Source organism: Sapajus apella, unplaced genomic scaffold (genome assembly GCF_009761245.1).
Source record: "Sapajus apella isolate SASKATOON/1434 unplaced genomic scaffold, GSC_monkey_1.0 scaffold31, whole genome shotgun sequence".
Taxonomy (NCBI): Eukaryota; Metazoa; Chordata; class Mammalia; order Primates; family Cebidae; genus Sapajus; species Sapajus apella.
In genome coordinates, this window is record NW_022436971.1 from 5,076,839 (window position 1) to 5,094,563 (window position 17,725).

General features: G+C 36.4%; 1 protein-coding gene and 1 long non-coding RNA gene across 10 annotated transcripts in view; one reads left to right on the forward strand and one right to left on the reverse strand.

Moving 5' to 3' along the window:
- Positions 1-17,725, forward strand: part of LDAH (lipid droplet associated hydrolase) — a 124,439-nt gene that overhangs the window by 7,961 nt on the left and 98,753 nt on the right. For all 9 annotated transcript variants that reach the window (XR_004273688.1, XR_004273687.1, XM_032294002.1 and 6 more), the window contains exon 2: positions 10,165-10,320. Coding sequence is in view for 7 of the 9 variants with exons in the window: in XM_032294002.1 (XP_032149893.1) it covers positions 10,167-10,320 (154 nt within the window). In the remaining 2 variants the exon portion in view is untranslated. The remainder of the gene's footprint in view (positions 1-10,164; positions 10,321-17,725) is intronic.
- Positions 1,392-16,954, reverse strand: LOC116561968. Its single transcript, XR_004273690.1, has 3 exons — positions 16,942-16,954; positions 12,470-12,474; positions 1,392-1,561 (listed from the first exon to the last, which is right to left on the reverse strand). It is a non-coding gene; the product is annotated as an uncharacterized LOC116561968 (long non-coding RNA).

Sequence of the window (17,725 nt, forward strand, 5' to 3'; positions counted from 1 at the left end):
ATATCTTTTTTTCCTTACCTATGGATATTGCTCCCAAAATATAGCAGGAGTTGTCAAAGAAGCTTTTTCTTTCTTTTTTTTTTTTGGCAGGGGTTGGGGGGTACAAAATTTTGCTCTGTTGCCCAGGCTGGAGTGCAGTGGCATGGTCTCGGCTCACTGTAACCTCCACCTCCTGGGTTCAAGCAATTCTGCCTCAACCTCCCAAGTAGCTAAGATTACAGGCACCTGCCACCACACCTGACTAATTTATTTATATTTTTGGTAGACACACGGTTTCACCATATTGGCCAGGCTAGTCTTGAACTCCTGACCTCATGATCCACCTGCCTCAACCTCCCAAAGTGCTGGGATTACAGGCGTGACTCATTGTGCCCAGCCCAAAGAAACTTTTGAATTAGGGTGACTGGGAAAATAGTAGTTTTCTATATGGCAGCAGAGAAGTTATGATGATAGGGTTGATTTTTAAAACAAGATGATTTTTATATTTGCCATGCAAAAGTTGTATGTATTAATGAGACACCCAGATGAAAATGCTCAATAGTTGGAAAATCAGGATAGGAGCTTGAGAAGTAGATATAAGGATTCTTTCACATGGCTAATTCTCAAAGTGGATGTAATCTCCAAGGGAGAGCATATAGAGAAGGGAACCCAGGGTAGAACCTTTGGGAACAGGGAATAGGGGAGGAAAAGGCTCTCAATGAGGACTGGAAGTGGCATTGAAGCCAGGATAGAGGAGTTGTTTAAGAAGCAGCCAGAGAAACTGTGTCTACTTTGTTCTCTCTGGAGCTTTAGTTCCGTGGTTCACATTGTCTTCTGGCCTTGTTCTTTATTTTCTTGAAACTTAAACTATATTTGTAACTAATCCCAGCTTCCTTCCCTCCCACTAACTTCCCCTCCTTTTGTATTTCCCACTACATGTATGTGAGTAGCACTTCATTCCCCTTGTCTTTGGCATCAAAATCTGTCATATCTACACCTTTCCCTTCCCTCGTTCTCCATATCATTACCAAGACTTTAGACTCTCATTCACTCCTTTTTCATTCCCATTCTTGCCTATATTTGTTTGATTATTATCAAAACAATCTAAGCAAGATGATTTTGATAGCTTCCAAACTCTAGTGTAGTCTTGTGGGTTTTTTTCTGTCTTTCATAGTCTTCTTAAAAGAACTAGTTTAATCCAATCCCTCTCCCTTTTAAAAGCCACTGGATTCCCTTTCCTCTAACATTTTCCCAAACTATTCTGAGGTAGGAGATGAGACATTAATGAGAGAGATTAGTAGGATCACCTTTGATGAAATATGGTCAAATCAGTTTTTAAAAGATTGCATTTTTGGCATGAAGGACAAGTTTCGTGGAGGGCAATTTTTCCACTAATGGTGAGGAGTGGGGATGATGGTTTTGGGATGAAACTGTTCCACCTCAGATCATCAGGCATTAGATTCTCATAAGAAGCACACAACCTAGATCCTTCATATGCACAGTTCACACAGTAGGGTTTGTGTTCCTATGAGAATTTAATGCCACCACTGATCTAACAGGAGGCAGAGCTCAGGCAGCAATGCTTGCTCGCCACTTAACGTCCTGCCATGTGACCCATTCGTAACCAGTTCTGGTCCATGGCCTGGGGTTGTGGACCCGTGTTGTATGCTATGTCCCCCCCTTCAACATTCTCAGTTCTTATCAGTGTACTTTGAAAAAGTTCTGCAGAACTAAAGCTTATGTGCCTTTGTGTTTAACTTAACTTTGCAGATTGTGTTTTCCAAAGATGGCCACAATAGTAACTCCCGTACCACATGTTCTTTTTACAATAAGACTTTAATACTTCTTCTACTGACCCTCTCAGTAGAAACATCAGTCATATTGTAAAAAGAACATGCTGCCTTTGAATATTGATGGGCTTGTGTCTAACGTGGAAGTTATGCTATGTGACTTTTGAGGGCAGGTCGTAAAAGGTGATACAACTTCAATCTGGTACTCTTGAGACATTTGCTCTTGGAACCCAGCCACCATTTTCTGAAGAAGCCTAAAGTAGCCCATATTAGCAGGCCAAATGGAGAAGGCACATGCAGGTGTTCCAGGCCAACATCAGTCAAGACAACAACATCAGTCACCAGGCATATGAATAAAGATACTTCCAGATGACTTCTGCCCAAGTGATGAAATCACTGCCTCCAGCTGTTGAGTTTTCTCAGCTAAGGTCCCAGACTTTGGATCAAAGACAGGCTATCTTCGTTGTGCCCTTTCTGAATTCCTGACCCACAGAATCCATAAGCATAGTAAGTGGTTGTCTTAAGCCACTAAGTTTTGAAGTAATATTTCAGGTGGCGAGAGTAACTGGAACACCCAATATTTCCTGAGAACACTTTGTTAAGTATAGTAACTAGTAGCTTGTGATACATGTTTCTTGGAAAACCTTTTTGTGGAATCAGGTTTTCTAATTTTTTACCTTTCCATTCAAGGCCTTTATAGTGAACAGTAGGATAGCTCCAGTACTGGCCTATACATATCCAGTAAATCAGCCTCCTTCCTGAATGGTATTTTCTTTATAGTTTCTGTATCAGTATTCTTTTACTCTTCTAGAAAACCTTTATGTTTATTGGCTACCTGATATTCTCTTTTGTGAAGTGCCTCTTCAAATACTTTACCCATTTTTCTATTGAGTTGTCTCTTACTGATTTGTAGTTCTTTGTGAATTCTGGATATGTACATGTTGTGAGAAAAATCTGTATTTTATATCCTATGTGTATATATTTCCCAACAACAGGTTTGTATTCAGAATACTATACGTGTGTGTGTGTGTGTATAGTGTTCTCCCACTCTGTGACTTGCCTTCTGACTCTCTTAATAGTGTCTTTTACTAAATACAAGTGCTTAATTCTAATGAAGGATGCAATTTGGAAGTCTTTTCCTTTATGGCTAATGCGTACTATTACCTTGTTTAAGAAACCTTTGACCACCCTAAACTCATAAAGGTATGTTCTAATATTATCTTTTGTTTATTGTTCACTTTTCACATTTAGATCTATAATATACCTAGTACTATATTTTGTCTATGATGTGAGATAGGAGTCAAGATTCATTTATTTTCCACATGGATATCCAGTTGAACCAGCATCATTTATTTAAAAGACCTTCTTTTCCTTACTCCTTTGCAAGAATACCATTGTCATAAATCATGAACATATATGTTTGGATTTGTTTCTGGATTCCCTGTTCTTGTGTACCGTTTTGCCTGTTTTGTCTTTGTATTTAATAATGGTATATTTTTGTTAAACCTGGATACAGGGTAAAGTCCTCCAGCTTTGTGGGTGTTCTTCAAATTTCTCTTGGGTATTTTTGACTTTTTACACTTCCATATACATATTAGAATTAGCTGTCTAATTTTCATTTTTAAAAAAAAGGAAAGGGAAAAAACCTGATTTGGATTGGAATTTTACAAATCTAAGAATTAATTTGGAGTTTATACTACTGAATCTTCGAGTTCACAAATATGATTTTCCCCTCATTATTTAATTTCTGTCAGTAATATCCAGCAAACTATATAGCTTTTTGTGTAGAAGTCATGCGCATCGTTTGTTAGATTTATTCCTAAGTATTTGATTTTTTTGATGCTGTTATAAGTGGTGTCTTTTAAAAATTTTTTTATTTTCAAATTGTTTGTTGCTGGTATATACAAATATATTTGATTTTCATATATTGGCCTTTTAGCTAAGGACAATGTTTCATTGACTTATTTCTTCAAATAGTGCATATATAAAGGTTTTTTTTTTCACATTTTCTGTATATCATCATGTTTGTGAATAATAACACATTCTTTCTATCCAATCTAAATACATTTATGTCTTTTTTTGGTATCTTATTGCATTGGCTAAGACCTCAAGTATAAAAGAGTGGATAGCAGACCTCTATATCTTGATCCCAAACTCAGAGAGGTTTTCAATATTTTACCCTTAGTAAAACATTTACTGAAGGTTTTTGATACTTGTATTATATGAAAAGTATGTATTTCATATTTATATTTTATAAAAAAAGGTTTCTTTATTTCTCACTTTTTAAGAATTTTTTTCGTGACTATTGGATTTTTTTTTTTTGTACTTTATATTCTGGGGTACATGTGCAGATCATGCAAGATTTTTGCATAGGTACACACATGGCAATGTGGTTTGCTGCCTCCATCCCCCCTGTCATCTACATCTGGCATTTCTCCCCATGTTATCCCTCCCCGACTTCACCACCCCCCCATTGTCCCTCCCTTCCCCCGCCGCCAGACGGCAGTGTGTGATGTTCCCCTCCCTGTATTGGATTTTATGAAATATTTTCTGTATCAGTTGAGATGATTATATAAGTTTTCTTTACCCTGTTAATGTCATAACTTCAACTGATTAAATTTTGAATATTTAAACAACTTTTCATTTCTGGTATATACACAATTTGGTTGTCATCTATTACCCTTTTATATAGCACTAGATTTAGTTTTTACATCTATCTCAAACTTAATTCTAATGTACATTTTAAACTAAAAATTATAAAGCCTTGCTGATTTCATAAAATGAATTGGGAGGTGGTCCCTCTTTATCTATTCTCTGGACAACTCTATGTAAAATTGGTAATATTTCTTCCTAAGTGTTAATTTCATGTGGACCAAGAATTATGAATTCAGTGTCTTAAGATATAAGTCTATTAAGAGTCTTCTAGTCTTTTTGTATCTGTTGGATTTGGGCTTTTTTTAAAAAATTTAACCATGTCAAGTTTATCAGCATACATTTCTTCATAATATTTATTATTTTTTGATGTCTGTAGAATCTGGAGTGATGTCCTTTTTTCACTTCTGATAGTAATTGATTGTGCCATCTCTCTTCTTGAAGAGTCAAGTGTTTACTTATTTATAGGTCTTTTCAAAGTACAAATATTTGGGTTTGCTAATCCTCCCTGATGTAAACTTTTTTCCTATTTTATTAATATCTATTCTTCATTATTGTCTTTTTTCTATTTTATTTTTTCTAATTCCTTAAGCCAAACGGTTAAATCCTTTATTTGCATCCTGGTTTTTGAATATATGCATTTCAAAACTTTGAATTTTCCTGTATTCATATCTTTATCTGCATTTCATACATTTTATGTCATATTTTTTATTCTCTATTGCTTCTCTGTTTTCTGCTTATTTCTATATTAATTATTTTCTATATTAATTTGTTACACAGTCTTGATTCTTTCAATGGTTACTGATATTTTTAAACAAATTTTTAAAAAGTTTTTCTGGCTTTTCTAATTGTTCTCAATGGAAGATTATTTGGAAGCAATTTAATCTGTCATTGCTAAAGCAGATTCAAACTTAATTCTAATGTACATTTTAAATTAAAAATTAAAAACTCTTATTTAAAATAACTTTCAGACTCACCTGTGTTATATACCAATTATTTGGAGGCTGAAGCCGATTAAGATGTATTATTTATAACTTCACTTTCAAATATTTATTAGTGTAGTCTTGCTGTTCTCAATAGCTAATTTTATAATAAATATTATAAATATTTATAAACATAGAATCACTTAATGTATATTAAGTATATATTTAAACATATAAATAAATCAACCCATGACTTTATGTATTTATAAAAACTAAAATAAATATTATAAATTTGAACCTCTGAAATTTATAATAGTCAAATTATCTAGGTTTGTGTGAGATTTAATTGGAAAAAAAATCTCTTACTAAATAAAATTAGAAGCCTGTTAAGCAAGTTAAAACGTATATTTGGGAAAATAGGCTTGCCTAAATTGCACAAATTGTATCCACACTTGGTTTTTATCCAACACAAGTCTTGCTCTTTCCAAAATTTATTTTATTAAAGATTGCTTATAGGCTGAGGCTGAAGGCGTGCCATTATCCTTTAACAATATATAATTATCACATACTGTCCTTTGGTAATCTGACACTTATTGTGGAACTGAACTACCTTGGATTCATAGGTAAGGAAGAGTTTGAATTCTTGTGCCTCGGATTTTGCTTTGCTGCTTTTATTTGGTTGTGTGAGATTCAGAAATATGAGAGTGAAACAAAATAAAAGATGCTTTATAAATACATATGTTAATTCCATATTTCTTAGTTGTATTTTATTTGAGGTGTTAGAGTTGTACTTTTTTGTTTTCCAATTTTTATAGACTGAGCTTGATTTTCATATCCACTTGAGTTCTCATTGATTTTGTGGCTAATCAAACTACCAAGATGTCATTTCCTTGAAGTTAAGTATTGATATTTATAATTTGAATATAGTTAACAACTTTATAGTGAATAACTTTAAATTCTCTTGTGGTGAAAGTATTCAGTTTGGCCAATGTCTTCTCAGTCAGTGCTCTAATTTAATACTGTATTTATAGCTAAATCCAATATTGTTTCTAACACATTATAAAGATCAGAACTTATGTGAGTATGTATTTATTTATATAGTAAATAAATACTAAAAATGTAGTTTGTGATAGTTTTGGAGATTGGGCTGCACTGACATTTATTAGTGAAGTAAAAAATCAATCCATAAGAAAAGATGAAGTGATACTTTATTTAGTCCATAAATTTTTAATGGACAGGGGTCTCCACTTTCTAAGTGAGGATTTTTCATTTTTCTAAGTATTCTTAAGAAAATCAGTTTTGGACTTTTGGCTAAACATAGAGGTTAGAATAAATATGCTTATTTCTTCTTCCTAAAGTCACTAAATTGACAGAATAAACAATAAAGGAATAAACAAAGAGAATGGAAGAGGCAATATAACATCAGGCTAGAGAAGTGAAATTTTAGAAATGTTAGAAGAGAAATGCATAAATTATAACCAACTTAGCAGAGCAGTTTGATGGAACATAATATTTGATCATTATATTGAGTTATAATTTATTTAATTAGTCCCTAATATTAAGTCATATATATAATTTTTTAGTATATGATAATGGTTTATCATAATTAACCATTCATCAATTAATTTAGGTTTTTCAGCTTGTCACTGTTAGAATTAGCATTCCATGCATCAGTCTTAAAAGAAAATACTTTAGGTTTTTTTAAAATTGAGTGGCTGAATCAAAGTTTATACCTTTTATGAGTATTGATCCATGCTGCCAGATTGCTTCACAAAGCCATTTTCATTATTACCATCAATGTGTGGAATTTTCCATTTCACTGTATCCTAGCCAGCATTGCGTTTGCCTTATGATGTTCATAAGGCAAATCTGGGGAGGGACACGTAGCCCTTGCATCAATTGCTTGACTGTGGTGCTGTGGGAAAGTGTGGCATGACATGACATAACAGATTTTACCAGGTGAAGCTTAGTTGTGTGCCTTTACCACTGCTACCTTATAATAAAGACAGATGCTGTAAGTTTAGAGGAAGAGGTGATTTCCTTTATATACCTGGGGTGCTCAAGGAAGTCTTCATGTAAGAAGTAGAATTTGAGCTGTGTATAATGTGGGAAAATTTATAAAGAAAAATTTGCAGACACATGAGAGATTTATAAGTCTGGATCAAACCAGGAGACAGAAGCCATATAGTAACTAAAATTGTTAATTTAACCTAAAGAATTATTAGTGTTTGATAGGAGAAAAACCACGAAGTCACTCTATAAAGAGAACTCTAAAAGGTACCCTAGGGCTGAAGAAAAGTACCCAACGAAGGACATAATTGAAATGAGGGTTCAGACCTCATTGAAAATATGGTTATGACCCATTGGATGGGAGAGAAATTTGCTGGGTTGCCTGAGTTAAAGGTGCTGCACAATCACAATGTCAGCAGGTAAGCCAAGTCTGGTAGGAGGGCATGCAGAGGGAATCAGGGCAGCGCTGCAGGGCTGAGGCATGGAGCACAGGTGTCTGTTAGGAGGGCCACAGTAACAGTCCTTGGGGTGCAAGTGAGTTGAGGTTGGTTAGTGAGTAGAGGGAGTTGGAGCACCACTTTAGGTACTACTGGAGTTGCAAGTCAGAGAGACCTCCCTGTGTAGCAGTCTGGAGGACTGTTGTGTACAGCTTGGGGCAGGGCAATATACCAAGCTGCTGTGTGGAACAAAGGTCAGGGGACTGGCTGGCTAAGCCAGTGCATGTGGCTAAGGAGAGGGGATAGGGAGTAGCCACCTGGTCTGGGGCGCCTGGCTATAGTGCTGCTGCTACCTGAGTAGAGGGCTGGAGAAAAAGCACACAGCAGCTAGCTAGATGCTGGAGAATGCTTTCCCCTGTAGACACCTAGTATAGTGTTGTTTTACAGCCTTGGCATTATTGACCTTCAGGGCTGAATAATTATTTGTTGTGGGAAGCTGTCCTGTGTGTGGTATGATATTTAGCTCTCATCCTTGGCCTCTATTCACTGTATCCCAGTAGTTCCCCAAGTTGTGACAATGGAAAATAGCTCCAGATATTGCCACATGTCCTCTAAGGGAAAATTGTCTCTAGTTATGAACCACTGCAATAGAGAAATCTTACAGCAGTGGAACAGTAGAGAGGGTAAAATATAAGCTCTCCAGAAACCTGCTGAGAAAACTCCTTCTTTCTGCAGAGCCTCTCCAGTGCACTCTATTGACAGAGCTTAGCATCTTGTCAACTAGCAAAGGAAAAATATTTTAAAGGCCCAGATCCACTTTTCCAGCTAAGATAATGAAGGATGAATTTGGAGTAGAAAGGCAACAAACTGATAACTGCACAAAAAAGTGCAGTTATAGAATTAAATATGGTTGGAGAATTAAATATGAGCAAAGTTACAGAAGCAGAAAAGCATAGGGACACTAGGGAAATTCAAGGACAAGAAGACTAAAGTACAAGGTTGGTCACTTTGGGAGGCCAAGGCGGGTGGATCACAAGGTCAGGAGTTCAAAACCAGCCTGGCCAAGATGGTGAAACCCCATCTCTACTAAAAAATACAAAAAAAATGGCCAAGCATGGCAGGCGCCTGCAACTCTAACTACTCAGGAGGCTGAGGCAGGAGAATCCCTTGAACATGGAAGGCAGAGGTTGCAGTGAGCCAAGATAGCACCACTGCACTCCAGCATGGGTGACAAAGCGAGACTGTCTCAAAAAACAAAAAGTACAAGTCTGGTGTAAAGTGTAAGAGGAGAAAAAGCTAGAAGGGCCCTTTGAATCTTAACTCTGGAGTGCTTTGAGTGAGAGGAAGAGAGGGGAAGAGAAAAATAGACCAATGAAGGTTTGAGATTGGTGCTGTCAATAGATGATTGTCATCTATTGACAGAGGCAGAGGTGGAGGAGTGATAGAAATAATTCAGGCCTACATTTTTACACATAACTGATATTCAGGAAATGGTTCATGATAGTACATCCTGGGTTTTTTTCTAGCTATCCATTTCATAATTTAATGTAGTGCTTTATTACATAAAATATGCTTATCGGAGCCAGGCTTGGTGGCTCATGCCTATAATCTCAGCACTTTGGGAGGCCGAGGCAGGTAGATCACCTTAGGTCAGGAGTTCGAGAGCAGCCTAGCCAACATGGGGAAACCCCGTCTCTACTAAAAATACGAAAATTAGCCCGAGTGTGGTGGTGCATGTCTATAGTCCCAGCTACTTGGGAGGCCAAGGCAGGAGAATTGCTTGAACTGGGGAGGTGGAGTTTGCAGTGAGCTGAGATCACGCCACTGAACTCCAGCCTGGGCGACAGTGAGACTGCATCTCAAAAAAAAAAAAAAAAAAAAAAAATTAGCTAGATAGAGAGAAAGAGAGAGAGAGAGAATTTGGGACAAAAGTAATAGTAGGAAATAAGAGACCATAAGGAGTTCATCATCCCCCTTATTATTCTATGGAGAGAATGCAAGGACAGGTCAGAACCTCTGCACTTTATACCAGGTGAAGGTAGGAGGACTTGTCTCGTGGTACTGCACAGAGCTAAAAGAGAATTCCAGCAGAGGGAAAGTGGAAGTTATGGTTTTGATTCAAACCCCTCTATAGTCTTTTATATTGCCAAGGATATGTCTCCTCCTTTCTAAGTACTCTTGTGGTTTTTTAAAATTTGTCCTGCAATCTTAGAATCCAACATCACTGAATAGCCTTACAGTTTCCCAGATGTCTTTGTGGCATTTCCTTCTAGGTATATTGAAATTTGCCCTTTTTTTATTCTTGAATTTTGTCCTTGGCTCAAGGTTTCACATTTTACTGACTCTTTATACTACTTTTCTCCTTTTATTTAGAAATGGACTCCGAACTCAAGGAAGAAATTCCTGTGCATGAGGAATTCATTTTGTGTGGTGGGGCCGAAACCCAGGTTCTAAAATGTGGGCCCTGGACTGACCTCTTTTGTGATCAAAGTGTCAAAAGGCCTAAGCTGCTTATTTTTATTATTCCTGGTGAGTATAAAAGTCTGGATGAGGAGACTTTAGGTAGATACTTATAACTGTGTCTGACTTTTAAAGTATAATTATAGAGAATTTGGCAAATATAGAAAACCTTATAGAAGGAATTAAAATCACTTGACCCATTGTTAACAACCACCCTTAATATTTTGATGGCTGGACTTTCTGTTTTTCTTCTGCGTATTTATATTATGTTGTCTATTATATGCATGTACGTATGTCACAGTTGGAAGTGTATACCATATATGCAGCTTTGTAATGTGCTTTTTAAAACATTTCTTAATATTTAAAACTTCATTAATATTTTTGCCAGTTTTCTAAATGTTTCCTGCCTCATTTCAAGATGATTATGTGTTTATTATAGAACATTTATTCTGAGATTTGGCATCTGAATCACTGGTAACTTTTGCTAGATCACTGTCAATAGAATGTTAGGGACAGATGCCTGAGTGATTGCAGGTATTTGAAATGCATTTTAAATTGTGAGTTTGAATATACATGTTTTTAATACATTGAAAGTTCTTATTCTGTGAACTGCTAATTTGAAGCCCTCACTCATTTTTCAATTGTGTGTTCAATGTTTTCCTTATTGATTTTCAGTTGATTCTTACACAACTGTAAAATTGTGTTGTATTTGTCATATGTGACAAGAATCTTTCCTGGTTTGTCTTTTGACATCAATACAATGATTATTTCGTTGTACAGAAAGTGTCATTGCTAAGTGGCCAAAATGATAAGTCTCTTCCTTTAAGACTTAAGGGTTTTATGAGTTTCTTAGAGAGGGCTTTCCTACTCCAAGATTATAAAACAATTCTTCCATGTCTTCTAGTGTTTTTACAGTTTCATTTGTAATCTTTAAGTTGATGCATCTAGATTTTAAGGGCAGGGACTAAGGAAGGGATCTAGTTTTCTTCTTTCCCTCCTTTGATGGCTTATTACTTGGTCCACAACCATTTATTGAATAATCTGCCTTTTCCCTACTGGTTTGCAATGCTAACTTTTTCTTAAAGTAGATTATCCTGTGGCTGGGAGTCTCTTTCTATGATTTTTGCCTCTTCATGTGTTCTTCATGTTTTTTAATAGCTGTAGTTTCATGATACTTTTACATATTTTTTGGAACTTGTTCATGTTTATTCTTTTCCAAAATATTCTTTGGCCTCTTTTCTTTTGGCTGCAGAATATATTTCTTGGCTTCATTAGGAAGGGGAAAAAAAAAGCTTAAATGAACTTTAAAATCAACTTTCCTAAAATTGATGTCATAAAGGCAGAGAGTAGAATGATAGTTACTAGAGGCCAGGAAGGGTGTAGGGCTGGGAGGAGGGATGAAGAGGTAGGTTAACAAGTTCAAAAATACAGTTAGATGAAAGATATAAGTTCTATTGTTGGACCTTATTTATACCAACAGAGAATTGGATAGTCAGCAGAGTAGACTGACTATAGATAACAATAATGTATTGTATTGGTACAGAGTAGCTAGAAGAGAGGACTTGAATTTTTCTCAACACGTAGAAATGATAAATATTCAAAATGAATGTATTAAAACACCCTGACATGATCATTACACATTCTATACATGTAACAAAATATCACATGTACCCCATTAATATATAACATCAATATTAATATCTTTAAAAAATAAATAGTAACCAAAAAATCAGCTTTCTAGTTCCAACAAATGTTCTCAGAGGAAAACACTTTTAACACTGGTATATTCCTGTGATATTTGCCCCACTTCCCCCCCCCCCTTTTTTTTTTTTTTGAGACAGAGTCTTGCTGTCTTGCCCAGGCTGGAGTGTAGTGGTGCAATCTGAGCTCACTGCAACCTCCACCTCCTGGGTTCAAGTTCAAGTGATTCTCCTGTCTCAGGCTTTCAAGTAGTTGGGATTACAGGCACCTGCCACCATGCCTGGCTAATTTTTGTAGTTTTAGTAGAGACGGGGCATCACCATGTTGGGTAGGCTGGTCTTGAACTCCTGGTCCCAAGTGATCTGCCCGCCCCAGCCTCCCAAAGTGCTGGGATTACAGGTGTGAGCCACTGTGCCTGGCTTTTACTTCACATTCTAAATGAAATCTTTATATTTCTTTTTCTTGAGTTTTTGTTTTGTTTTGTTTTTTGTTTTGAAATGGAGTCTCCCTCTGTCACTTAGGCTGGAGTGCAGTGGTGTAATCTCGGCTCACTGCAACCTCCTCCTCCCAGGTTCAAGTGATTCTCCTGCCTCAGCCTCCCTAGTAGCTGGGATTACAGGTACACATCACCACGCCCAGCTAATTTTTATATTTTTAGTAGACATGGGGTTTCATCAGGTTGACCAGGCTGGTCTTGAACTCCTGACCTCAGGTGATCCACCGGCCTCCCAAAGTGCTAGGATTATAGGTATGAGCCACCATGTCCAGCCTTGAGGGTTTTTTGTTTGTTTTGTTTTTTTGTTTCTTTTTTTTTTTTGAGACTGAGTTGCACTCTTGTCGCCTAGGCTGGAGTCCAGTGGTGCAATCTTGGCTCACTGCAACCTCCGCCTCCAGGGTTCCAGTGATTTTCTTGAGTTTTTAATATTAGATATTATCTGTTATCTTCCTCCTGAAAGAAAAAGATTTGCTTTCTTATACTTTCCCTTCTCCATACACAATCATATACCCCTCCTTCTCTACCTGTCTTCCTAGTATGGGAATATTGCAGTTTTTGGTTAGATCAATATGCAATGCTTTTATTATTTTGACTATTATATCATATTATATATAGCTAATCCTATAGGGAATTATACATGTATTTCCTTTCTTATGTATTTTTGTTTGGTTTCCCTGGGTTAATGGTGTCCTGTTATTTTTTTGCTGAGTTTTTAGTGCTTTAATCACCCATTTATCCTAGAACTATTCTCTAGAAGTGAGAAAATCCTCTCAATGCATTTGAGTAATCAGTCAGTTTTCAGAATGTTCTGTCCTGTGGCTCATCTGAACTGATTGGTCCCCAGGCCTGCTGCACAGTTGCCTTCCTGAGGATTTCTGTCACTTTCTCCTGGCTTAGATCCCCCGTTTCTCAGATTCCACATTTTTATCTTTCTTAGTTTATTCTCTTGTTTTTGGTGGAGCACACCTTCTAGTAGCTTCCTCAGAAGAGGTGCAAGGGAGGTAGCACAGCATGCTGGAAAGTGTCTTAGACTCTGGGTTAGAAATAATTTTTCTTTAGGAGGAAAATGGAGAACATTAATGGAGGGCATTAATCATTGTTTTCCAACACTCAGAGCTGCTTATAAGAAGTATTGTTATCATTTCTGATTTTAACCTTTTGTATGTGAAGCTTCTCTACCCACATTTTGGAGACCTTCCCTTTGTTCTGAGATTCTGAAATTTTACAGTGAAGCATCTTGGTGTGACTTTTTTTTTTTAAGACAGAGTTTTGCTCTTGTTGCCCAGGCTGGAATGCAATGGCGCATTCTCGGCTCACCGCAACCTCGGCCTCCTGGGTTCAAGCGATTCTCCTGTCTCAGCCTCCCAAGTAGCTGGGATTACAGGCATGTGCCACCACATCCGGCTAATTTTTTGTATTTTTAGTAGAGATGGGGTTTCACCATGCTGACCAGGATGGTCTTGATCTCTTCAGCTCGTGATCCACCCGCCTCGAAAGTGGTGACTATCTTTTTATACAGTGTACCTGGGTTTTGGTAGGCCATTTTAAGCCAGAAACTCATTCATTCTAATGCCTCTTTGTTTTTCTTTCTTTTTTTTTTTTTTTTTTTTTGTAGTCTCATGTTTAATGGATGAAATATCATTTTCTTTTTCTTTTTCTTGTCTTTTGTGTAAGAATTTTCACTGTGTTCCTTTTTCTTTTTGCACAAGTCTTTAGTTTTCCTCAGATCTCTGGCAATCCTTGACTAGCCATTCATGTTTAAGAGGAAGACAAAAAGCAAATTGGAAGCTTTGGACTCAGAGCTGCGGCTTATTCAGAGGTGTGTCTTGGGTGATTAGCCATCCTGGGCTGCCTAGGACCAAGAGGTTTTCTAGGACGTATGACTTTCAGTACTAAAACCATGACAGTCTCAAGTGGAACAGAGGGGTTAGTCACCCTAGGTGGGCCTCGTCCTGAGGTTATTGAATAGGGACCCAGCATTTCATTGAGGGATGTCCAACTTTCAGTGTCTGAAGCTCTTTCTTTTATTATTCAGTTTTCCCAGGGAGAAATCATCCAGGCTCCTGTTTGAAGAGTGGAAACCTGTCTGTTACTGTTCAGAGAGGAACAGGGGAGAGGAGATATTAGGAGTTTCAGTGTTTGGTTATGCCTAGTCTAACTTCTTCTCAGTATAGTACTTCCATTCTCAGCTGTACTGAGATTCCTGATTCAGAATTTCTCTTTGGTTTAACCACTTCTGGGAATAAACTTTTCTTCTGCCAGGATGCAACAGTCCTGGCAGCTTAAGTTTAATGTAGGTGAGGTTATTTGGATTTGCTCACAATAATGAATTATGGGACAAAATTTTTGGCTCAATCAGTCCAACTGGATTTTGAAATGTCCTGACATGACATAACAAATGAAACTGTCATTTAAGGGTCAAGGCTTTCAGGGAGTGTGTGAGTGACTAAAAAGTTGATAGATGGAAACAGATGGCTTGAGTCTTAAAGGAGAAGAGGTTGTTCTAATAGTAAGGTGAAATGGTAAGTGGGACAGACAATGCACACACTTCCCCACCTGGAAATAGTATTTATTCTCTCACTCTTTTATCCTAGGCGCTAGGAATATGTGTTGCATAAGTCTTTGCTCTCCTTGAGTTATATGCGGTGTTAGACAAGAGTGACCAAGGCCACTGCTGAAGAGGATTGAAAGGAAGAGAGCCCATTACAGGGGAGAGCCAGATTTCAGAGAGGAGATAAAGGAAGCATTCAGTGAAGACACTGAGGATGGAAGGGAGCATAAAACATTTGTAGTTTGATAGTCTCATTGTTTACAGTGCTTTGACATTTTCAGATCACATTTCATTTCCTAGTGTTCTCTTATGTTTGCTCTGCTTATGTGGGATTCAGAATTGTATTTTTTTTTTGGCAGGTTTTGTGGGGAGCTAATTTATTTACACTGTGGGAATAATCAGAATAACAGTATTTCAAGGATTGTGAAGCCACAATGGGCACCATGTTATGTCCATCTCTGATAGACTGACATAGCATTTCATTTTAAATCATGTTGCTTTTGTAGTTTGCAAAATTAATTCTTCACTTCTAAGTTAGTAATGAGAATGATGAGTGATTGATCAGAATCTATGGATTGAAGAACTTTTAATTTAGTTTCATCTTTTCCAGTGAACCTTAGACCTTGGATTTCTGTTAAGTAACATTGTCCTTTGACTTTCTTTAAGCAGTGAAATGAGCAAAGGGAGGCCAAACTATATCAAGGCCATTTTGGGGTTTCAGCTACATGTCACCTCCTGAGATTTTTTTTTTTTACTCTAATCTCTTCTCTATCATGTGACCCTATTTATTTTCTTATAGAAGTTTTCACACTCTTTAATTATCTTACCTATTTAGTTATGTGCTGTATATTCCCCCACTAGTATATAAATTCCAAAAAGACCTTCATCTGTCTTTTGCCTGACATAGTGACTTTCATACAGTAAGTGCTCAATAAATAATCGACAGCTAAAAGAAGCTGTAATTCTGAATAGAATGAGTGAACATAAGTAATTGACATCATTATTTACTTGATGGTGATAAAATAGTGGATCAGAAAGCTTAAGAACTCAGGCTTAAACCCAGAGATAAGGAGAAAACTTTGTTTTATTTATTCTTCTTCATTTTTTAAAAAAAATTTTACTTCAAGTTCTGGGATACATGAACAGAATGTACAGGTTTGTTACATAGGTATACATGTGCCATGGTGGTTTGCTGCACCTATCAACCCATCATCTAGGTTTTAAGCCCCGCATGCATTAAGTATCCATTATCTAGTACTCACTGTTTTTTGTATATCCTGTCGTTGTAACGCATCTAAATCATGGGGTTATCTTTGGCATCTCCTTAATGTTACACCAGTTTTTAATTGTTGTAATAGCTGTAGTTTTAATAGCTGCCATTTATTCAGCCCCTAACATGTGCCAAGTTTTGCACAAGTGGCTCTCCATTCATTATTTCTAATGAAAGTGCCAACTACTTTTTAGAGATATCGTAAAAATAACTAAAACAAGTAATGCAGAAGATCCTACACCAGATTAAATGATGTTTTTAAAAAATTCAGTATTATGATTTTCTTTTGTATATACTTTCAGTCATCAAATATTTATTTAGCACCTACCATATATGTGATGTTGGGCAAGTTATTTAACCTCTCTGTACTCAGTTTCCTCATCCATAAAATGGAAGTAATAATAGTACTATCTCATATGATAATTAAATAATATATGTAAAGCACCTAAGCACTGCCTGGCATGTAATAAGTTATAGTGCCTAAACATATTAATTATTATTGTCAAGCCACATGAAGAAATCTATGAGCAACATAAAACGTGAGTATGAGGTATAACACATTCCTAGAAGGTGATACTCAATAATATAAAAAATATAAATTTTTTATGAAGTAATACATTAATGAGATAAAATTTTAGTCAGAATCCCAAAGGGATTTTTAAAAATTGAAACTAGTGAAAATGACCCTAAAGTTTATGAAACAGCCTAGAAAATTCAGAAAAAGAAGAATAAAGAGAAGGGATTTGCCCTACCGGTTACTGAAACATTTTAAAAAATGTAGTAATTAAGACAGTATGGTCCTAGCAGAGGAGAAAAGGAAAAATAAACTGAATTAATTATTTGATATTAGAATTAGCAAGCGAATGTAAAAAGGTAGTATTAGGTCAGAAGATATTTCAAATCAATGCAGAAAGAATGGATTATATAATAAATGGTCTTGGAACAATTGGTCAGTCACTTGGCAAAAAGTTGGATTGCTATTTAGTATTTTCTACTAAAAACTATTCTAAACGTATTGAAGACATAAATGCATAAAACATGAAACAGTGCCAACCACAGCTGCCATCGATGTTACCTGTACTGGTATGCCCTTCCTTCCTTCCTTCTCCTTTAGCTATACAGTGCCCAATAAACTGACCAGAGAACATATTTCTGCATTTGAGGAAGTTTTTATGCTATTTGACAAAGAGGCCAAAAGCACCATCACAAAAAGGAGTTTGAAACTTAGATCACTAGGTCAGAATACAACAGAAGCAAAATAATATGGATGCCAAGGTCATTGTATATTACCATTTTAGCTAGGCATTGTTGTACAGGTTTGAATACTTAGCATTTATTAGTACTTACTATGTTTCAGGCAGTGTAACAATGCTTTACATATATTGATTCACTTAGTCTTCATATGAGATAGTACCATTATTACACATTTTCGATGAGGAAACCAAGGCACAGGGAT